The 24137-nt window shown below is 35.6% G+C and overlaps 1 protein-coding gene across 1 annotated transcript in view; it reads left to right on the top strand.

Moving 5' to 3' along the window:
- Positions 1–23932, top strand: part of Lip1 (Lipase 1) — a 35729-nt gene extending 11797 nt beyond the window's left edge. The window contains exons 3-6 of the mRNA XM_073965430.1: positions 22780–22991; positions 23059–23202; positions 23271–23408; positions 23468–23932. Of these exons, the coding sequence (XP_073821531.1) occupies positions 22780–22991; positions 23059–23202; positions 23271–23408; positions 23468–23932 (959 nt within the window). The remainder of the gene's footprint in view (positions 1–22779; positions 22992–23058; positions 23203–23270; positions 23409–23467) is intronic.
- The last annotated feature ends 205 nt before the right edge of the window (positions 23933–24137 follow it).

Genomic DNA, 24137 nt, shown 5'->3' with positions numbered 1-24137 from the left:
TTATCTGATCTTCACGTTGGTTTGTACGCTTCTTCTTCATCATAAACTCAAACTTTGTTTAAAATTTTGCGGGTTATTATTTTGACCTACAGAGCCGCTACAAAATTGGTAAAATTTTGTTTTTGGTCAATTTCATTCCCTGAACATTTCACGATCATCACCAAAAACTAATCATTTCAATTCTGGCCCGAACCCAACCTCTTTAAAAAATTCGTTACAATCGGTCCCTAATTGCGGCCTTCAGCTTGTTGACCATTTTTAATGGACGGACACACATCGCTAAATCGCTTTATCTCGTCGAGATATGAATTATGGCATACCAAATAAGTGGTCTAGGACGAATATTTCGTGGTGTTACATAAACTTTGGAGAGACAATATGTAGCATGGGATAAAAATGTGGGTCTTTACACAGAACGCATTATATATTAGGCAGTAGGCCCGTTAGCTAGCAAACACTTTATTGCAATTTACATCAGAGGAAAGGTCAGTAGTTTTGTTTTTCCATATGTGGGCTACTTTGCGAAATGTATATGTCCTCAAGAGATTAAAATATCTACCAAAAATAAATTTTTTATATTTTTCATACAAAAGTAATGATCCATTTCACCCGCTAAAGAATTCAGATCATCATTCAAAATTGTAGGCATCTTTTTCGACCTATACTCTTACCCGGTGCAAAATTTCGTGACTATTGATGTATAATTGCGACTTCTAGCGAGTTTATTGTTACACTACAAACAAATAACGGAATATATTAGGCTGTAACTCTGTTATCTGATCATGCACACCAGCATAATTGGCATCAATTGAAAGGTCAAGCGTTCCACTTTCAAGTATATCTCACTTGACCAGAAAGTCACTTCCAGGAATTAAGATATAAGCTGTATATTAAAAATTTGCACAATTTTCACACAAAAGTTTTGGTCCATTTAACCCTCTAAATATTATCCGATCGCCATCTCAAATTGCAAGCTTCTCCTTTGTGATATACTCTTACCTTATTTAAAATTACGCGTTGATCGGACTATTATTGAGACCTACAGAGCCGCTAGAAAATTGGATAAATATTATGTTTTTGGTCCATTTCACCCGCTAAATATTTCACGATCATCACAAATAAAGATAGGGATCTATTCTGATCTGAACCCGACCTCCATACAAAATTTCGTGACGATCGGTCCATAATTGCGGCCTGGAGCGTGTTTACAATTTATAATGGACAGACGGACGGACGGACGGACGGACGGACTGACGGACGGACACACATCTCAAAATCGCTTTATCTCGTCGAGATATGAAGATTGGTATACCACATTGGGGGTCTCCGACAAATATTTCGCGGTGTTACATGAATTTTTACCAAAACAAACTTATAATACCCTTTTCCACATTGTGGTATATGGTATAATGACGCTGAATGACGCTCTCTTTAAAAACTTTTTACTCAACAAATTTGAGCGTGTAAAAAATAGTAACATGAATGCCGGCGTCTGATTGGCTGGTACGCCGACTTTGACATTTCTTCCAGCTTTTTTGACGTTTTTTTCCATTTTTGTGTTCCAGAACTTTTTGAAAAAACTTTTGAGTGACAACAATTTTGCACTCACTCACACAAAGTACGGGAACAAAGCTTAAGTTCTTAATGGGCACAGAACTACCTAGAAGAAAATTGCCAATAAAGATACAAGTTTTATACTCCCAACTCACGGCGAAGGAGTTCAAAAAATGTGATAGTTCGGAGAATTTTGTTCGGAATAGTAAAATCTATTTATAAAACAAAAATAAATAAACCAATAATTGAAACAAATTAAGTTACAGTGTTTTATTAATACATGGATGTTCGGAGAAGGTTGTACGGTGGTGGTTGTTCAGAAGTTCGAAGTTGGTTCGGAACAGTAAAATCTATTTACTAAAAGAATTAAAAATAAAACAATTATTGAAACAAATTAATTTACAGCGTTTTATTAATAAATGCACTAAAAACTGGAAAATACTTTTTCACTTAGCCTCAATAAGTATATTCTCCTTCATGATGAGATCTCTCAAATAAAACGCTTGCCGTTTATTGTCATTTAATTTTGTTACCAATCGTTTTATTTGAGAGATCCCATCATGAAGAAGAATATACTTATTGAGGCTAAGTGAAAAATTATTTTCCTCCTCCGAACATCCTCCACCGAACTTCTCCCCTCTCAACATGCCATTTCCAATTTAGGGTGAATATGCGGATATAAACTTCAAAATACTTGAAATCGGGGGGTACCGCTATTTAGGGGCTATACTGAAGCCTGTACCTATGTTCACAATTTTTGGTGGGGAAGTTTCTGTACCATTGGATTGTTTTATTTTTATTTTTTTAGTAAATAGATCTTACTATTCCGAACAAACTTCTCCGAACAACCTCCTCCGAACTTCCGAACAAAATAGTGCCCATTTTCGAATTTTAACAAAGTTAGGAAAAAATATTACGAAAGCCAAATTTGGACCGAATCCGCTGAACCTTTCGTGATCACTATATATGATGCCATAGGACTATTTATAGAGGGCTATTTGCTCAGGGGGTAATTTTCTCAGGAAGTATGGACTCAGAAAGTATGGAAGCGAATGCAAATTGTTACAACAAATATCAAAGTGTTTCAAGAGAAAGCCTTAAACTGATTTTTTTTCGAAATTTTGTGTGGGTGGTACCCAAAGTAGTTGACATATATAGTCCATATGCGAACCTGATCCATGTCTCGTAGAAATATTACGATGTTCAAAGTGCGGACTAAATCGGATACTCTCTTCGAGAGTTATCGTGTTCATTATTTTTGTTAAATGTTTTGAACTTTTGTGGGGGGAGGGACCTAAAGGAATGAACCATCTTATAAATCAAACTAAGTTCGACAAGATATTACGATGGTCAAATTTTTGACCGAATCGGAAGACCCATTCGAGAGCTATCTTGCGCTCCAAACACTACACATGGTGCCATAGCGTGGGGGAGGAACCTGAAGGTACCGAACGTCATTTTTGGTGATTGTCGGCCACGATTGAATTCATTAAACCAGTTTTTAATAGGATGGTCCTTTATCGACATACAAAGATTTAATTTTATCGATGCACTCTTGCCGTTATTACACTGTGCAACATTTTTATGATGATCTTGGGCAAACAATTCGAACTGAGGATTTTTTGAAAGTACAGACCCAAACGACAATAAACCCAAGTTCGGTTTTGTTGTGTCAGATCCAGCTCGGTTTTTAAGGCCCCATCTAAGCATGGTTAATTATTGAGTTTTATATCTCTGAAACCAATGCGAATCTTCTTCTGAACTCTGAAACAAATTTGTAGGTAAGGACAAGAATAAAATCTTTGGAGAAATAATGAACTCGAAAAACTGCATTTATTGCCATAAATTTCAAAATATATGCAAAAATTCCAAAATTTTTATACATTTCGCACCGTATCTCCAAAACCGTTAGTTTTTTCTATTTTTATTTATTTCAAATATTTATTACAATAAAAAATTACAAGTAAATTATATAAAAATAGCACTAGCATCTAAGGCTATCGGCTAATTAGTTTTTTCTGAATATTTTCTTTTGGAAAAATATTTCCTGGAATGTAATACACAACTCTTCAGAACATGTCATTGTTGTTAAATGCCTCTATGCCGTTGTTTTCAGTACATTTTTCAACGACGATTTAATAAAAATGTCAATAATGTGGTGAAATCCGAAATGCGAAAATAAACTGTTGGTGTGAACTGTGTTTGAAATACGTGTTGTAAAAGATATGATGCAAAATACCGCTGAAACAGGATGAAGTAAGCATTTTAGATTTTCGGAATGTTCTAAAGAATTGTTGAGAACTTTATTTGGAAGATTTTTGCAAAAGGTTACTTGGTTCAATTCCCAATAGTTTAGCCGATACTGACCAGAATTTCAGCAATTATGTAAAATGTTCTATATTTTATAGATTTTGATGCCATAGATGGAATTTTTCTTATATGGTTTTTTCAAAAGATAAGTTCTACTAGTTTAGTTCTACAATATTGCTAAAGACAGCAAGGCCAAATTCCTATTCGTTTCTGAGATAAAGGCCTGATAAATGCAAAAAGTGTAGATTTAGCCCGCTTTAGATGAGGCCATAAAATCCGAACTGGTTCTGACAGGGCAAAACCCTACTAGGGTTTTTATACCCTCCACCATAGGATGGGGGTATATTAATTTTGTCACTACGTTTGTAACTACTCGAAATAATCATTGTAGACCCCACAAACTATATATATTCTTGATCAGCGTGCAATTCTACATCGATATAGTCATGTCCGTCCGTCTGTCCGTCAGTTGAAATCACTCTAGCGTCCGAACGGATTGACGTAGGTGGATGAAATTTTGGGAAAATCTATTATTTGTACGTAGGATTTTTGTTATTGAAAGCGGGCTATTTAGGTCCACGCTTTCGTATAGCCCCCATACAAAAAGACGAGTGACGCGTCGTCGTTTTAAGGAATTTTTAAGATATTTGTCCCATTTTATCACCGAATTGGTTGTAATTTAGTATTTTGTGTCTTCAGAGCCCAAAAAACATTCCTACCAAAGTTGGTTTATATAGGTCCATGTTTTGGCAAAGCCCCCATATAACGCCCCATATAAAGTCCGCGTCATCTATATTAATAAAAGAGTAGAGTGACTGATTCACTGACTGACTGATTGATTCATCAACGCCCAGACGAAACGGCTGAAGCTAAAATCATGAAATTTTGGGTGAGGGTCACTCTTGGTCCGAAGGTGACAGATAAGGCTTGGTTTTTGGAAATTCGAACTGGAAGGGTACTAAAAGTACTAAAAGGTACTAAATATGGTACCGTTTGTATTTGGCGAACCGGTAAAGCTAGAACTTTGAAATTTGGAATGAAGGTCACTGATGGAGAGTTAGAAAGGTGTACCAAAGGGTTTTTAGAAATTCGAACTATAAGTGTACGAAAAGTACTAAAGTGTACTAAATTTGGTGCCAATTCGTACTTTGCGAACGGATAAAGGTTATAGGTTGAAATTTGGTGTGAGAATCAAGGTTAAAAGGTACGGTTGACATAAGGAGGTGGTTTAGGAAAAGTGTACACATGTGTACGAAAAGTACTAAATGGTACTAAATTTGGTACAATTATGATTTGTGCGAACGGATAGAGCTGGAATCCTGAAATTTTGAATTAAGGCTACTGTTGGAGAGTAGAATGGACGTAGTTTTGAAAATTCGTACTTATGGGTGCGAAAAGTACTAAATGGTACTAAATTTGGTACCCTTATGATTTGGGCGAACGGATAGAGTTGGAATCCTGAAATTTTGAACTAAGGTTACTGTTGCAGAGTAAAATGGAAGTAGTTTTGAACATTCGTACTTATGGGTACGAAAAGTACTAAAGGGTACTAAATTTGGTACAATTTGGATAAAGGTTGAACGGATAGAGCTGGAAACCTGAAATTTTGAATTAAGGCTACTGTTGGAGAGTAGAATGGACGTAGTTTTGAAAATTCGTACTTATGGGTGCGATAAGTACTAAATGGTACTAAATTTGGTACCCTTATGATTTGGGCGAACGGATAGAGTTGGAATCCTGAAATTTTGAACTAAGGTTACTGTTGGAGAGTAAAATGGATGTAGTTTTAAAAATTCGTACTTATGGGTACGAAAAGTACTAAATGGTACTAATTTTGGTACAATTTAGATTTAAATTAAATGGGTAGAGCTGGAATCCTGAAATTTTGAATTAATGCTACAGTTGGAGGGTAGAATGGAGGTAGTTTTGAAAATTCGTACTTATAGGTACGAAAAGTACTAAAGGGTACTAAATATGGTACATTTACGATTTGGGCGAACGGATAGAGCGGGAATCCTGAAATTTGAATTAAGGCTGCTGTTAGAGAGTAGAATGGAAATAATTTGTAAAATTCGTACATGTGGGTACGAAAAGTACTAAATTTGGTACAATTATGATATAGGCGAACGGATAGAACTGGAATCCTGAAATTTGAATTAAGGCTGCTGTTAGAGAGTAGAATGGAAGCAGTTTTGAAAATTCGTACTTATGGGTACAACAAGTACTAAATTGTACTACATTTTGTACAATTTGGGTTGAGGTTGAGCGGATACAGCTGGAATCCTGAAATTTTTGAATTACGGCTGCAGTTGGAGCGTAGTATGGAAGCAGATTTGAAAATTCGTACTTATGGGTACGAATAGTACTAAATGGTACCAAATTTGGTACAATTACGATTTGGGCGAACGGATAGAGATGGAATCCTTAAATTTGAATTAAGGCTGCTCTTAGAGAGTAGAATGGAAGCAGTTTTGAAAATTCGTACTTATGGGTACAACAAGTACTAAATGGTACTACATTTTGTACAATTTGGATTGAGGTTGAGCGGATACCGCTGGAATCCTGAAATTTTTGAATTAAGGCTGCAGTTGCAGGCTGGAATGGAAGTAGATTTAAAAATTCTTATTTATGAGTATGAATAGTACTAAATTTTGTACATTTACGATTTGGGCGAACGAATAGAGCTGGAATCCTGAAATTTTGTACTAAGGCTACTGCTGGAGAGTAGAATGGAAGTAGATTTGAAAATTCGAACTTATGGGTACGAATAGTACTAAATGGTACTACATTTTTTACAATTTGGATTTAGGTTGAACGGATAGAGCTGGAATCCTGAAATTTTGAATTAAGATTGATGTTGTAGTATGGAATGGAGATAATTTGGAAATTCGTACTTATGGGTTACGAAAAGTAATAAATTTGGTACAATTAAGATTTGGGTCATCGGATAGAGCTGAATTTATGAAATTGGGGATAAAACTTGCTGCTGGATTATAAGAATGGCTACTGTTGGATTGTAGAATGGAGTTGTTTGTAAAATTCGTACTTAAGGTTACGAAAAGTACTAAGTGGTACTTAATTTGGTACAATTTGAATTTAGGGTGAACGGATAGAGCTGTAGCCCTAAAATTTCGAATTAACATTGATGTTAGAGTATGGGATTGAGATAATTGGGAAATTAGGACTTCGTAGGCTACATTTGGAGTGTAAAATGGAAGTAGTTTTGAAAATTTGTACAAAAAGTACCAAATTTGGATTTGGGTGAACGAACAGAGCTGGAATAATGAAATTTAGAATTAAACTTGCTGTTGGGGTGTAAGATGGAGTTAGTTTTGCAGATTCTTACGGGTAAGAAAAATACTAAATTTGGTACAGTTTGGATTTGGGTGAACGAATAGAGCTGGAAACCTTAAATTCGTAATTGAAATTAATCTTGAAGTGTAGGATTGAGGTAGTTTTGGAAGTTCGTACTTATGAATACGAAAATCACTAAATTTGGTATAATTTGGATTTGGGTCAACGGATAGACCTAGCTACAATCCTGAAATGTGGAATTGAGATTTCTGTTGGAGTGTAGGATTGTGGTAGTTTTACTACTAAATTTGGTACAATTGCGATTTGGAATCTGGAATCCTGAAATTTGGAATTGAGATTATAGTTGAAGTCTAGGATTGAGGTAGTTTTGGAAATTCGTTCTTATGGGTACGAAGAGTACTTAATGGCACTCAATTTGTTGTTGGGTGTAGGGGTAGTTCTGGAATCTGTATTTTTTTGGATTTAGTGTGAGTATTGGTGTGCAATGTTGGTCTCGCTGTTAACATGTAAGGCTGATCTTTTTGATCTTTTGAAAATCGAACTAAAGCGGTACGAACAGTACTAAAATATTAAACAATAAATATTGATTAAAATTGGTATAAGTACAATAAAATGTTCAGTGTTCGCCATTTCCATTATATTATATTATTGTTTTTTATATCCTTTCCGCATACGAAGTAGCGGGCACTTTGCTAGTCTATATATATAAAAGAGCAGTGAGGTGAGGTATTCACTGACTGATTCATCAACGCCCAGACGAAACGGCTGAAGCTAGAAACTTGAAATTTTGGGTGTAGGTTGCTGTTGTTGTGTAGGGGTGAGATAAGGCTGGGTTTTTGGAAATTCGACCTAGAAGTGTACGAAAAGTACTAAAAGGTACTAAATATGGTACCCTTTGTATTAGGCAAACGGTAAGAGCTAGAATTCTGAAATTTGGAATGAGGGTCACTGATGGAGAGTTAGAAAGATGTACCAAAGGGTTATTGGAAATTCGAACTATAAGTGTACGAAAAGTACTAAAATTTACAAAATTTAGTACCAATTGTATATTTTGAACGGATATAGCTAGAACCATGGAATTTGGTATTGAAATCAAGGTTGGGAATTGGTGTTGATGTAAATAAATGGTTTTGGAAAATCGTACTAATGTGCATGAAAAGTACTAAATGGTAATAAATTAAGTACAACTTGGATTTGGGTGAACGAATAGAGCTGGAATCCTGAAATTTTAAATGAGGGTCACTGATGAAGAGTAACAATGACAGGTTTTTGGAAATTCGAACTATTAGGGTACGAAAAGTACGAAATTTAGTACAAATTGGATTTGGGTGAACAGATAGAGCTGGAATCCCGAAATATGGAATGAGGGTCACTGATGAAGAGTAACTATGAAAGGTTTTTGGAAATTCGAACTACATATAAGTGTAGGAAAAGTACTAAATGGTACCAAATTTAGTACAATTTAGATTTGAGTGAACGGATAGAGCTGGAATCCTGAAATTTTGAATGAGGGCCGAAATGGTACTAAATTTAGTACAATTTTAATTTGGGTGAACGGATTGGGTTGAAATCCTGAAATTTGGAAAGAGGGTCACTAATGGAAAGTAAGGAAAGGAAAAGTTTTTTTAAAGGAAAAGTTTTTGGAAATTCGAACTATATGTGCACGAAAAATAATAAATGATACTAAATTTAGTACAATTTGGATTTGGGTGAACAGATAGAGCTGGAATCCCGAAATTTGGAATGAGGATTACTGATGAAAAGTAACAATGAAAGGTTTTTGGAAATTCGAACTAATGGTACTAAATTCGATACAAGTTGTATTTGCGTGAACAGATTTACTAAATTTGGTACAATTTGGATTTGACCGAACGGATAGAGCTGGAATCCAAAAATTTGGAATTAAGATTACTGTTGGAGTGTAGGAAATCCGTACTTATGTGTACAGAAAGTACTAAATTATAGTAAATTTGGATTTGGGTGAAAGGATACAGCTGGAAACTTGAAGTTTGGAATTAAGATTACCGTTGATGTATAGGATTGCGATATGGTGGACGTTTTAGAAATTCGTCCTTATGTTTACGAAAAGTACTAAATGGTACTAAATTTGGTACAATTTGGATTTTACGGAACGAATAGAGCTGGACTCAAGAAATTTGGAATTAAGATTACTGTTGGAGTGTAGGATTGAAATATGGGGAGTAGTTTTAGAAATTCGAACTTATGTTTACGAAAAGTACTAAATGGTACTAAATTTGGTACAATTTGAGTTTGACTCAACGGATAGAGGTGGAATCAAGAAATTTGGAATTAAGATTACTGTTGGAGTGTATGATTGAAAAATTTGGGGTGGTTTTGGAAATTCGTACTTATGTGTACGAAAAGTAATAAATGGTACTAAATTTGGATTTGAGTGAACGGATACAGCTGGCAACTTGAAATTTGGAATTAAGATTATTGTTGAAGTGAAGGCTTGAGATATAGGGGTATTTTTGGAAATTCGTACTTATGTTTACTAAAAGTACTACATTTGGTACAATTTGGATTTGAAACGAACGGATAGAGCTGGAATGCAGAAATTCGGAATTGAGATTACTGTTGGAGTGTAGGATTTAAATATGTTTAACTATAATTGTGCGAACAGTACTAAAATATACTAAATTTGGTACCACTTCGTATTATGCGAACGGGTAGAGTCAAAACTTTGAAATTTGGAATGAGAATCAATATTGAGAAGAAGGGTTCATAAAAGGAGGTAGCTTTGGAAACGTGTACTCATGTGTACGAAAAGTACTAAATTTGGTACAATTTGGATGAACGGGTAAAGCTGGAATCCTGAAATTTTGAAATAAGACTACTTTTGGGATGTAGGTTTGAGACATGGAGGTAGTTTTGGAAATGTGTACTTATGGATACGAAAAGTACTAAATCGTACTAAATTTAGTACAATTCGGATTTGGGTGAACGGATCCTGCGATTTGGAATTAAGGTTACGGTTGAAGTGTAGAATGGAAGTAGTTTTGAAAATCGTACTTATGGGTACAAAAAGTACTAAATGTAGTACAACTAGACTTTGGTCTAACGGATAGAGATGTAATCCTGAAAGTTTGAACGATGTTTACTCTTGGAATGTAGAATGGAGGTAGTATGGAAAATTCGTACTTATGGATACGAAAAGTACTAAATGGTACTAAATTTGGTACAATTTGGATTTGGGTGAACGGATAGAGATTGAATCCTGAATTTTGGAATAAAGATTCCTGATAGAGTATAGCAATGAGGTAGTTTTGGAAATTTGTTATAATGAATACTAAAATAACTAAATGGTACTATATTTAGTACAGTTTGGATTCGGGCGAACGGATAGACCTGGAATCCTGAAATTTAAAATAAGGTTACGGTTGAAGTGTAGAATGGAAGTAGTTATGAGTACAAAAGTACTAATTTTGGCACAATTTGGATTTGGGTGAACGGATAGAGCTGGAATGCAGAAATGTGGAATTAAGATTGCTGTTGGAGTATAGGATTGAAGTAGTCTTGGAAATTCGTACTTATGGATACGAAAAGTAAACCTGGAATCCTGAAATTGGCAATTAAGGTACGGTTGAAGTGTAGAATGGAAATAGTTTTGAAAATCGTACTTATGGGTACAAAAAGTACTAAATGTAGTAAAATTAGACTTTGGTCTAACGGATAGAGATGTAATCCTGAAATTTTGAACGATGTTTACGAAAAGTACTAAATGGTACTTACTTTGGTACAATTTGGATTTGGGTGAACGGATAGAGATTAAATCCTGAAATTTCGAATAAGGATGGCTGATGTATAGGATTGAGGAAGTGTTGCGAATTTGTACTTAACGGTACGAAAAGTACTAAATTTGGTACAATTTGGATTTGAGTGATCGAATAAAGCAGACATGCCGAAAATTGGAATAAAGATTGCTGTTGGAGTATAGGATTGAGGTAGTTTTGGAAATTTGTACTCATAAGTACGAAAAGTACTGAATTTGGTACAATTCGGATTTGATTGAACGGATAGAGCTAGAAAGCTGCAATTTAAGTTGAAGTTTCTTTTGTAGTGCAGGATTGAGTTAGTTTTAGAAATTTGTACTTATGTGTACAAAAATACGAAATGGTAATAAAATTTGGTACAATTTTGAATGGTTGAACGGATTTCTGTTCATGTGTAGAGTTGAGGTAATTTTGAAATTTCGGACTTATGGGTACGAAGAGTACGTAATGGTACTACATTTGGTACAATTACAATTTTGGTGGACGGATATAACTGGAATCGTGAAATTTAGATTAGTGTGTAGGATTGAGATATAAAGGTAGTTTTGGAAATGCGTACTTATGTGTTCCAGAAGTGTTAAGTGGAACAAAAATTTTTAACTTTTTGATATTTGTTAAAATATAAAACTAAATTTCTTAATTTTAGTATTAGGATCCCTGTTGGTGTGTAGAATGGTGATGAGGAAGAAATCTCGGAAATTAATGCTTATGCTGTAATAAATTTGACATCGGGTGGTACTCAATTTTGTAGAAATACGTTCCACAAATACAAGAAAAGTACTAAAACAAGAAAAGTGCTAAATTTGGTATTTGGGGGCTGAGTTCGAATTCAAAAACTAGAGCCACTGTTGGTGTGAGGGGGTAATTTAGTAGGTGAACAGCTAGAGCTGGCAATGAGAATCACGGTTGGTGTATAGCGTTTATATACGGAGTAATTTTTGAAGTTTATACCCAAGTGTACGAAAAGTAGCATTTTTGGTACCAGTTTGATATTCTGAAGTTTGGTACGAAGGTCTCTGTGCACTGAGCTGTGGAGGTGGTATTGGAAATACCTCCTATAAGGCTACCATAAGTATTAAATTTGGTCTTGGATGTAGGATTAAAGCCGAAATCATATAATTTGGAATGCTAATATTAGTGTACGCATAGCACTCAAGGGTAATATACAATAAATGTTTTAGAATTACTAAATTTTACTACACATTGGAACACCGATATGAATGAAGTGGTAAATCCAGCGTTAAGAAATTTGTTTTACGAGTCACTGTTGGGTTTAGATCACAATGGTTATAAAAATTCGCACATTAAATATGTATATGGCATGTTTCTACATGTAATGAAATAGGCATTGGGCGAACAGGTATGGATAAAACTGTAAAATTTTAGATAGGGTCGTGGGTTAGAAAAATTGTATTGAATATTGTATTTTTATTGTGTTTTTATTCTGAACGCATTAGAAAGTTAATTTGGAAACGTAGACCTATGCGACAATTTTTTCCACCCTAAGGACAGAAAGCCATAAATTAAAATACTTCGCTGCTGATTTGCAGGGGTGAGATGTATTAAGTATTGTTTGTTGTTGTTTTTATTTCCTTTCCGCAAACGAAGTGGCGGGCACTTTGCTAGTTTTAATATATTTTAAATGTATTAGTCCCATTTGACAACAGAATCGGTTGCAACTTTTTATTTTGTGTTTCCAGAGGCTAAGAAACATTTCTACCATAAAATGTTTATATAGGTTCAGCTTTTGATATAGCCCCCATAGGACGATATATCCCGATTTTCGGTATTTTGAAGGTTTTGGCCTCATTATCACACCGAGATGGCTGAACTTTAGTATTTAGTCTTCGTTTGGGGTATAAAACTTTCCCCCAGAAATTTTTGGGTATACGTCCATGCCATCATATAGCCCCCATAGAAAGGTACCTTCCGATTTTCGGTATTTTGAAGGTTGTGGCCACATTAATCCACCGAAATGACTGAAATTTGTGGTGGTGGGTATAAAAAGTTCGGCCCGACCGAACTTAACGCTTTTCCTACTTGTTGTAGTCTAAATATTTACTTTCAAAAAATGCATACTAGATGTTGTTTGCATTTTCAGTGTTGCATAGTGTTAATCACGTCGGAAGTGTTGAAAATTATCGGAAGAAAATGTTCACAAGTAAATTCAATTTTTTCGCAAAGTAATTTTTTCAAGTAACTGTAAACAACTCAACACATGGTCGTATGTACAACTGCCCTGAGTACGCTTAGTCTAAAAATTGTCAAACTTTCCGAAAAAAATGTCAAATGAAGCCTGGCAACATGCGTGTTGCCTAGGCCAGCAGGGTTTTATTAAATGTGTCATTCCGTTTGTAACACATCGAAATATTTATCGGAGACCCTATAAAGTATATTCTTGATCAGGGTAAAATTCTAAGTCGATATAACCATGTCCGTCCATCCGTCTGTCCGGCCGTCCGTCTGTTGAAATCATGATACCGCTCGCAATTTTCAAGATAGAGCTTTGTAATTTGGTATAGAAGTTTCTATTACTCCTAGGAAGTTTAATAATGCAAATGGGCCATATCGGTCCATTTTTTTGATATAGCCCCCATAGAACGGTACCATCCGATTTTCGGTATTTTGAAGGTTTTAGCCTCATTATCACACCAAAACGGTTGGTATTTAGTCTTCGTTGGGGGTATAACAATTTCCCCCAGAAATTTGTCGCCTTCACATACCTCCCGATTTTCGGTATTTTGAAGGATGTGACCTCAATATTCCTCAGAAATGGCTGAAATTTGACACTTAGTCTTCGTTAGGGATATAAAACTTTCCCCCAGAAGCTTGTCGTTACAGGTCCACGCCTTAGTATTGTCCCCACAGAACGGTACCTCCCTATGTCCTGTATTTTGAAGGTTGTGGCCTCAATATTCCATCGAAATGGCTGAAAATTGGTATTTTTGTACCGATTTTCGGTACCTTGAAGGTTTTATCCTCATTATCACACCGAAATGGCTGAAAGTTGGTACTAAGAAGAGAAGAGAATTGCCAGAACAGGTCCGCGTGCTCCTATATCACCCATATAAGCGTACCTCTTGATTTTCGGTATTTTGATGGTTTTACCGAAATATCGGAAATTCGGTATATAGTCTTCTTTGAGTGTAAAAACTTTTCGCCAGAAATTTTTAGGTATAGATCGACGTTTTGATATAGCCTCCATGGACCGGTACCTAGCGAATTTCGGTATTTTTAAGGTTTTACCGATCTTGATGAAATTTGGTATTTAGTGTTATTCATAAACGAGAGGAAACTAATTGTTCAATTTTACTTCAATACAACTGGTGGTGGAGGGTATAACAAGTTCGGCCTTATCAGACATAACGCCGTTCTTACTTGTTTTATTATATTTCATTCCGCTGTCTGCTGGATTTGATCTTGCGAACTTCTGATTTGTAGCCGAACACACTACATCCTAGGCCACGCATACGAACATTAAATGTTGTTTAAACGCTTACATGTGCACCACAAACTGTTCTTTGTTTTGTTTAACAAAAAGTACCCGGCCGACGGTGGGCGTCGAACACATAACCTTCTGATTTGTAGTCGGACACACACGCTAATAACTTAGTAAGGAGTAACATAAGTAGTTATTTTTGTTTACATTACTTTGTAATGGGTTACATAATAACTAACGGATCCGAATTTTTGCTAGGAGACTTTCCAAAATGATTTTTAGGAACTTTTTTGCAAGGTTTTATATTTAACTGGAGTTAGAGTCTTGAAAAAATAGACTCCGGTTAATAATTAAATTATTAAATTACGGACATTGTCTTTTTGGAGAATATTCTATACAATGAGTCATTAATGGGCACAGGACTTCCTAGACGAAAATTGCCAATATAGATACAAGTTTTTTACTCCCGAACTTAACGTAGGTTATACTTGTATTCTTTTAAAAGTGATAGACTGTGGACATTTTTTAACATTTATTCTTGATATTATTATTTTCTGCAAGGCAGAGCTGAAACAATTTGGAAGGTATATTGTATTTTTAAAGGACACCTAACGAACAAGCCAAAGGCTTGTTTTCGAATTTGATTTGTTGTAGTTGTAGAAACGCATCGTTTTTTTTTAATTATCTGGTTCCTTAAAATTCTGCAACCCGGACTGGCTGCGTCCATAAAGAATCAAGAGAAATGTGATTCGGGTTAGCTGGGCAGCAAAACAAATGCAGCGTGTCGTGTGGTCCCAATGCACATGCAAGATCCAGACGATGCAGCTGTCGCAATTCATTTTGGGTCCGAATTGAATTGCGACAGCTGCATAGATCTTAACTGGCAGAAATGAAACCACTCGTGTTCGCCTTGGCAGCTGGCGTTCTTCTGCTTTTGAACTGCCTGCGCAACTACATCGGTATAATTGATATTAAAGCCTGTCTTATAGGATCGTTGATCTAGAGGTTGTGGTTTACACCTATGGATATCTCTCTCCAGATCATTAATATCTCCGATGTGGGTGTGGGAAACATGTCCACAAGAATTTGGTGGGAATGCTCACGGCGCACAATGGTTTAACATCGTTTTTCCTGTCCAAAACTCTGTAACTTTTGAACGGATATTTTCATAAATTTTCGAAAGATTAGTGCTTCTCCCTTTGAACAGGGAAACCAATTTGGACCCAATTTTGGATCTCCTAATATTTTGTCCTAATTTAGTTTAACTTCTAAAATGGTCCATATCGGTCCTCTCCTTAGTGAACCTCCCCCACAAAAGTTCAACATTTGTGTCTAAGTGCAGTTTAGGGTCTGTTCGAAGATCCTTTGGAAATGTATACCGATGCTGTTCGCTGTGGTCCTGTTTACAGCGATATTATGTTTTCCGTGACCAAGTCCAGTCCAAGTTCCATAATGAACTATGTCGGCCAATTTCTTCAAGAACCTCATCCGCAATAGTTGTGAACTTTAGCCCTAATCCCCATTTTTGTCGACAAGTTCAAATGACTAGAAAGGGCCACAAAATTCTGAAAAGACCCTAAATACATTCGAACTTTCCGTATATGAAAGTTTCAATTCACATAGGTTGAGGGTATATCTCTGTCGGCAAAGCCGACAGATACTTTTTTACTGAACTTTCAAGCATACTTGGGGTCCAAAACCATTATTTCGATGATGCTTATTTTGGTCGTATGAAATTGTATATACCATCGTTAGCATATATACTGCGGGTATAAAAACACCAATTTTTACCCATGAAGTTTCCAAAGTAGTCAGGCTTAATCCTATAGTTGTTGTTTTAATATTTTATTAAAACAACTTTAGTTTATTGGTTGGGAAAAATTGGCGATTGTTCTTGTTGAAAAACAAGAAATAAGGGAACTGATGAAGATCTGTGGCGAGGTCTGAAACTATAGTCTTCCCTGCCTTACCCCTAGGTAAACATCGCCAATTTTTCCCACTAATAAACTAAAGAAAATTCCTTTTGGATGTGAAAGCCCTTGATGAGTATATACAGAACCCCAAAGGGCAGATCCGCCGTGAGTCGAACTTTTGAGTTATGGCGTGATGAATTTTTCACTGGAGACCCTATAAGCCATCAAAGATTAGCGTTCTATCTTTTTTCGCTGTTGCTTTGCCTTATTTTTGATATGACATGTCTTCAGTCAAATCTAATGAGGAACTTTTTCGTAGAACATTTCGACTTTTTAACTCGCTTCCTTTCATGTCCTTTTCGTCCTGTATTTCAAGAACCGCAATAAAAATACCAGAAGATGACATTTTTCAGCTTCGACATATTCTGCAAAAATGTCGCTCAGAAAATCTTAGGTACGGCTCTCATTGACAACTAATCGATATTGTCACGTTTTCATGTTCCTTTTTGCATTTACCCTGTTTTTGTTCAGAAGATCTTCTAACCGATGGCCGGAAGGACATCTAATAGAAGGGAAGAATGACTTCTAACAAAAGGAAAGAATGTATCCTAATAGAGGAGAAGAAGTTCTTCTAATAGAAGAGGAGAAGATGGGCAAAAGGCCAGAAGGTCTTCTAACTGAAGGCAAGAATGACTTCTAACAAATGGGAAGAAGGTTTTTTAACAGAAAACTTCTAAAAGAAGTTCAGAAGAGCATAAGACATTCTACTAAAAGGACAGATGATGTTCTAGAGACGGACAAAAGATCTTTCAATAGAAGGCCAGAAGGTGTTCTAACAGAAGGGAAGGAGACCTGAAGGTAGTCTAACAGAAGGGCAGAAGGTCATCTAACAGAGGGGCAGAAGGCCTTCCAAAAGAAGGCAGAAGTTTTTAGAAGGGCAGAAGTTATTCTAACAGAAAAGTAGAAGGCCTTCTAGTAGAAGAGTAGAAGGTATTTTACTAAAAGGACGGGGAGTGTTCTAACAAAAGGCCAGAAGGTTTTCTTACAGAAGGACAGAAGGTCTTCTAATAGAAAGCCAGAAGGTTTTCTAACAGACGGACAGAATGAGCAGAAGGTCTTCTAATAGCAGGGTAGAAACTCTTCTAAAAGAAGAGGAGAAGTTATTCTAATAGAATAAAAGAATTTCTTGTAACAGATGGACAGAAGGTCTTCTACTAGAAGAAGAACTCTTTTCTAACAGAAGGTCTTCTAAGGTCTCCAAATACATACAGACGGTATTCTAACAGAGTTCGAAGGTCTTTTAGTAGAAGGACAGAAGGTGTTATAACAGAATGACAGAAGATCTTCTAAAAGAAAGGCAGAGGTAACAGGAGGAGAAGTTTTTCTAATAGAAGAACTTCTATTAGAAGATATCCTGCTCTTCTATTTACAGCTGTTCTACCTTTCTGTTAGAACTTCTTCTGCCCTTCTATTAGAATACCTTCTGACATTCTGTTCAGAAGAACTTCTCTTCTTCTATTAGAACACATTTTGCTCCGCCATTGAAAGACATTCTGTCTCCTATTAAAAGTCCTTCTGTTCCTCTGTTAGAACACTTTCCGCTTTTCTGTTAGAACATTTTCTGCCCTTCTATCTTCATCTGACCTTTTTAGTCTTTTCATATAACAGGAGAAGTTGAAGGTCAAAAGTTGTTCTAACAGAAGGGCACTTCCGCGGTTATGGGCTTTAAAGCCTTGAGGCCTGGCTGTCAAACGTGATCATTTTTTCAATATCATATCTTGCAAACCGTTAAGAATTTTGATTTGCTATTGGAGGCGAAGATGTAGCTTATGTCATAAAGAGCAAATGTTGTGAACACATAAAATCCACCAAATTCCATCTTCGAAGTCAAAATCGTCAAGATAAAATTTATTTTTTCTTTGATAATTTTTTTCCGGTGTTGGTTCAAAATTCAAGCAACTACCAACGTTAGCATAACTGCTGAGGGTATACAAATATATATACCAAAGGGGGTTGGGAGATATGAGCATAACAAAATGATCCCTTTTGACATCAAGACCTTAAGTATTTTGGGGGCCTCAACAGGAAAAGTGTAAGTGATGGGGAAAACGCCGAGCCACAGGTCTTCTCGCTTTTGCGGCGACAGAATATGGTTAATTTTCCATTATAAATCACAAATCTATATTAATAAAAGAGTAAAGTGATTGACTCACTGACTGACTGATTGATTCATCAACGCCCAGACTAAATGGCTGAAGCTAGAATCCTGAAATTTTGGGTGTGGATCACTCTTGGTCCGAAGGGGTCAGATAAGGCTGGGTTTTTGGAAATTCGAACTGGAAGGGTGCGAAAAGTACTAAAAGGTACTAAATATGGTACCGTTTGTATTTGGCGAACCGGCAGAGCTAGAACATTGCAATTTGGAATGAAGGTCACTGATGGAGTGTAGGAAAGATGTGCTAAAGGGTTTTTGGAAATTCGAACTAAAGTGTACGAAAAGTACTAAAGTGTACTAAATTTGGTACCAATTCGTATTTTGTGAACGGATAAAGATTAAAGATTGAAATTTTATGTGAGAATCAAGGTTAAAAGGTACGGTTGACATAAGGAGGTGGTTTAGGAAAAGTGTACACATGTGTACGCAAAGTACTAAATGGTACTAAATTTGGTGCAATTATGATTTGGGCGAACGGATAGGGCTGGAATAATGAAATTTTGAACTAAGGCTACTGTTCGAGAGTAAAATGGAAGTAGTTTTGAAAATTGGTACTTATGGGTACGAAAAGTACTAAAAAGTACTAAATTTGGTACAATTATGATTTGGGCGAACGGATAGAGCTGGAATCCTGAAATTTTGAACTAAGGCTACAGTTGGAGAGTAAAATGGATGTAGTTTTAAAATTCGTACTAATGGGTACGAAAAGTACTAAATGGTACTAAATTTGGTACAATTATGATTTGGGCGAACGGATAGAGCTGGAATCCTGAATTTTGAATTAAGGCTACAGTTGGAGGGTAGAATGGAAGTAGTTTTTAAAATTCGTACTTATGGGTACGAAATGTACTAAATGGTACCAAATTTTGTACAATTTGGATTTAGGTTGAACGGATAGAGCTGGAATCCTGAAATTTTGAATTAGGGCTACTGTTGGAGAGTAGAATGCACGTAGTTTTGAAATTTTGTACTTATTTGGCACGAAAAGTACTAAATCGTACAAAATTTGGTGCAATTATGATTTGGGCGAATTAATAGAGCTGGAAACCTGAAATTTGGAATTAAGGCTACAGTTGGAGGGTAGAATGGAAGTAGTTTTGAAAATTCGTACTTATGGGTACGAAAAGTACTAAATGGTACTAAATTTGGTACAATTATGACTTAGGCGAACGGATAGAGCTGGAATCCTGAAATTTTGAACTAAAGCTACTGTTGGAGAGTAAAATGGATGTAGTTTTTAAAATTTGTACCAAATTTGGTACAATTTGGATTTAGGTTGAACGGATAGAGCTGGAATCCAGAAATTTTGAATTAGGGCTACATTTTGGCGTCTAGAATGGAAGTAGTTTTGAAAATTCGTACTTATGGTAACGAAAAGTACTAAATGGTACTAAATTTGGTACAATTAAGATTTGGGCGAACGCATAGAGCTGGAATCCTGAAATTTGAATTAAGGCTGCTGTTAGAGATTAGAATGGAAGTAGTTCTGAAAATTCGTACTTATGGGTACGACAAGTACTAAATGGTACTAAATTTTGTACAATTTGGATTTAAGTTGAACGGATAGACCTGGAATCCTGAAATTGTGAATTAAGGCTACAGTTGAAGGGTAGAGTGGAAGTAGTTTTGAAAATTCGTACTTATGGGTACGAAAAATACTAAATGTTATTAAATTTGGAACAATTACGATTTGGGCGAACGGATAGAGCTGGGATCCTGAAATTTGAATTAGACAGTAGAATGGAATTAGTTTTGAAAATTCGTACTTATAAAAATGGATGTAGTTTTAAAAATTCGTACTAATGGGCACGACAAGTACAAAATGGTACTAAATTTGGTACAATTACGATTTGGGCGAACGGATAGAGCTGGAATCCTGAAATTTGAATTAAGGCTGCTGTTAGAGATTAGAATGGAAGTAGTTTTGAAAATTCGTACTTCTGGGTACGACAAGTACTAAATGGACTAAATTTAGTACAATTTTGATTTAGGTTGAGCGGATAGAGCTGGAATCCTGAAATTTTGAATTAAGGCTGCAGTTGGAGGGTAGAATGGAAGTAGTTTTGAAAACTCGTATATATGGGTACGAAAAGTACTAAATGGTACTAAATTTGGTACAATTATGATTTGGGCGAGCGGATGGAGCTGGAATCCTGAAATTTTGAACTAAGGCTACTGTTGGAGAGTAGAACGGAAGTAGTTTTGAAAATTCGTACTTATGGGTACGAAAAGTACTAAATGGTACTAAATTTATTACAATTACGATTTGGGCGAACGGATAGAACTGGAATCCTGAAAATTGAATTAAGGCTGGTATTAGAGAGTAGAATGGAAGCAGTTTTGAAATTCGTACTTATGGGTACGACAAGTACTAAATGGTACTAAATTTTGTACAATTTGGATTTAGGTTGAGCGGGTGGAGCTGGAATCCTGAAATTTTGAATTAAGGATATTGTTAGAGAGTAGAATGGAAGTAGTTTTCAAAATTCTTACTATACTTACTTATACAATTTGGATTTAGGTTGAACGGATAGAGCTGGAATCCTGAAATTTTGAATTAAGATTCATGTTGTAGTATGGGATGGAGATAATTTGGAAATTCGTACTAAGGGGTTACGAAAAGTAATAAATTTGGTACAATTAAGACTTGGGTCACCGGATTGAGCTGAATTTCTGAAATTTGGAATAACAATTGCTGCTGGAGTATAAGATTGGCTACTGTTGGATTGTAGAATGGAAGTTGTTTAGAAAATTCGTACTTAAGGTTACGAAAAATACTAAGTGGTACCAAATTTGGTACAATTTAGATTTAGTGTGTACGGATAGAGCTGTAGCCCTGAAATTTCGAATTAACATTGATGTTAGAGGATGGGATTGAGATAATTTGAAATTCGTACTTCGTAGGCTACATTTGGAGTGTAAAGTGGAAGTAGTTTTGAAAATTCGTACTTATGGGTACAAAAAGTACCAAATTTGGATTTGGGTGAACGAACAGAGCTGTAATAATGAAATTTAGAATTAAGCTTGCTGTTGGGGTGTAAGATGGAGTTAGTTTTGCAAATTCTTACTTAAGGGTAATAAAAATACTAAATTTGGTACGGTTTGGATTTGGGTGAACGAATAGGGCTGGAAACCTTAAATTCGTAACTGAGATTAATGTTGAAGTGTGGGATTGAGGTAGTTTGGAAATTCGTACTTATGGACACGAAAAGCACTAAATTTGGTATAATTTGGATTTGGGTCAACGGATAGACCTAGAATCCTGTAATGTGGAATTGAGATTTCTGTTGGAGTGTAGGATTGTGGTAGTTTTGGAAATTCGTACTTATGGGATCGAAAAGTATTAAATTTGGTACAATTGGGTTTTGGAATCTGGAATCCTGAAATTTGAAATTGAGATTATTGTTGAAGTATAGGATTGAGATAGTTTTGGAAATTCGTACTTATGGGTACGAAAAGTACTACATGGTATTAAATTTGGTACAGTGCGTATTTGGGGGAACGGATAGATCTGGAATCCTGGAATTTGATAAGACTACGATTGGAGTGTAGGATTGAGACATGGAGGTAGTTTTTGATGTTCGTACTTATGCCCACGAAATATACCAAATGGTACAATTTGAATTCACCGATAGCGCTGGAATGCTGTTTTTTGGAATTAAGGTTACTGGTGAAGTGAAGGATTCAGGTAGTTTTGGAAAATCGTACTATTGAGTGTAGGGACAGTGCTGGAATCTGTATTTTTTGGATTTAGTGTGAGTATTGGTGTACAATGTTGGTCTATCTGTTAACATGTAAGGGTGAGATAAGGCTGATCTTATTGAAAATCGAACTAAAGCGGTACGAACAGTACTAAAATAACAATAAATATTGATTAAAATTGGTATAAGTACAATAAAATTTTCAGTGTTCGCCATTTCCATATTATATATTGTTTATTTGGTTTTTATATCCTTTCCGCATACGAAGTAGCGGGCAATTTGCTAGTAGTATAATAAAAGGGTGGCCGAATCCAAAAATTATTTTAAATATATATCTTTTTTTGTTTTTGAAGAAGAACATTAGGATTTTTGATCCGTGAAAAATTAATACGCAGAGTAGTGAAGTAGAGTATGTCATGAACGTCCCCGTCCTGACTACATGGTCCTTGAAGGATATTTTTCAGTTAAATGCATTTTTAAAATTTTTTGTATTTCAAATATCAGAAATAAATAATACATTACCTATTTCATATTTCAGCCTACTTGTTAGCCGACAATAACTACGATGTGTGGATGGGTAATGCCCGAGGTAATCGTTATTCGCGTAACCACACAATCTTGGATCCTGATGGCAAGAAATTTTGGGAATTCAGTTGGCATGAAATTGGAATGTATGATTTGCCAGCAATGATTGATTATGTACTGAAGACTACAGGATTCAAGAGAATTCAATATGCGGGGCATTCGCAGGTAAGCCACAAAATATTAAAAAAATAAATACAATTGAAAAATAAAAATTAACTATTTTAATTCCTAGGGTTGTACTGCATTCTTTGTGATGTGTTCCATGAGACCTGAGTACAATAAAAAGATCATTATGATGCAAGCCCTGGCACCGGCTGTCTATGCCAAGGAAACTGAAGAACATCCCTATATAAGGGCCATAAGTTTGTATTTTAATGTAAGTTTGAAACTAAAATTGAAATTTCTTTACAAAAGAAAAATAAAAAATAATTTTTTGTTTTTCAGACCTTGGTTGGCAGTTCCATAACGGAAATGTTTAATGCCGAATTTCGTTTCCTGTGTCGCATGACCGAAGAAACCGAACGTTTGTGTATTGAGGCGGTGTTTGGCATTGTCGGCAGAAATTGGAATGAATTTAATAGGGTAAGTTCTGCATCGGAAGTATTGTGTAAAAATAATCCATCTTTGACCCCTCTTTCCAGAAAATGTTCCCCGTCATATTGGGTCACTACCCCGCCGGTGTGGCAGCAAAACAAGTTAAACATTTCATACAAGTCATTAAGACGGGTAAATTTGCACCCTATAGTTATAGTCCCAATAAAAATATGTTACTGTACAAGGAGCGAGAACCACCACGTTATAACTTGACGGCGGTTACAGTACCCACCTATGTATATTATTCGAAAAATGACTTACTTTGTCATCCCGAAGATGTGGAGGATATGTATAAAGATTTAGGTAGACCAATTGGAAAATATTTAGTTCCCCAAAAGGAGTTCAATCACATGGACTTTTTGTGGGCCATAAATGTTAGGCGTTTGGTATATTCGCGCATGTTAAAAGTATTGGGTAAGGTGAAAGATCGTCGTGATAATGCCAGTGCCTATCCAACACCCAAGGATATTGAAATACCAGAACTGAATTCGAAGGAGTTGGAAAGTGAGTGAGGGAAAGAGGGGATTACCACTTTTTAAAAACTTAAGTATTTATTTGTGTTTAGGCAATAAGTATTTATTTATTTATTATTTATTTAACAAAAAGTATGTGTAAGCTATATAAATAAAATTGGAAAACATCAAATTTTGAAAAGTTCTTTTATAATTTCTTAGATATATTTTAATAATATTTTTCAAGAACAAAAAACAAAAAAAA

The sequence above is a fragment of the Musca autumnalis genome, unplaced genomic scaffold (genome assembly GCF_047663935.1).
Source record: "Musca autumnalis isolate F117 unplaced genomic scaffold, ASM4766393v1 scaffold_2, whole genome shotgun sequence".
Lineage (NCBI taxonomy): Eukaryota > Metazoa > Arthropoda > Insecta > Diptera > Muscidae > Musca > Musca autumnalis.
This window is presented reverse-complemented; position numbering and strand designations above follow the sequence as displayed.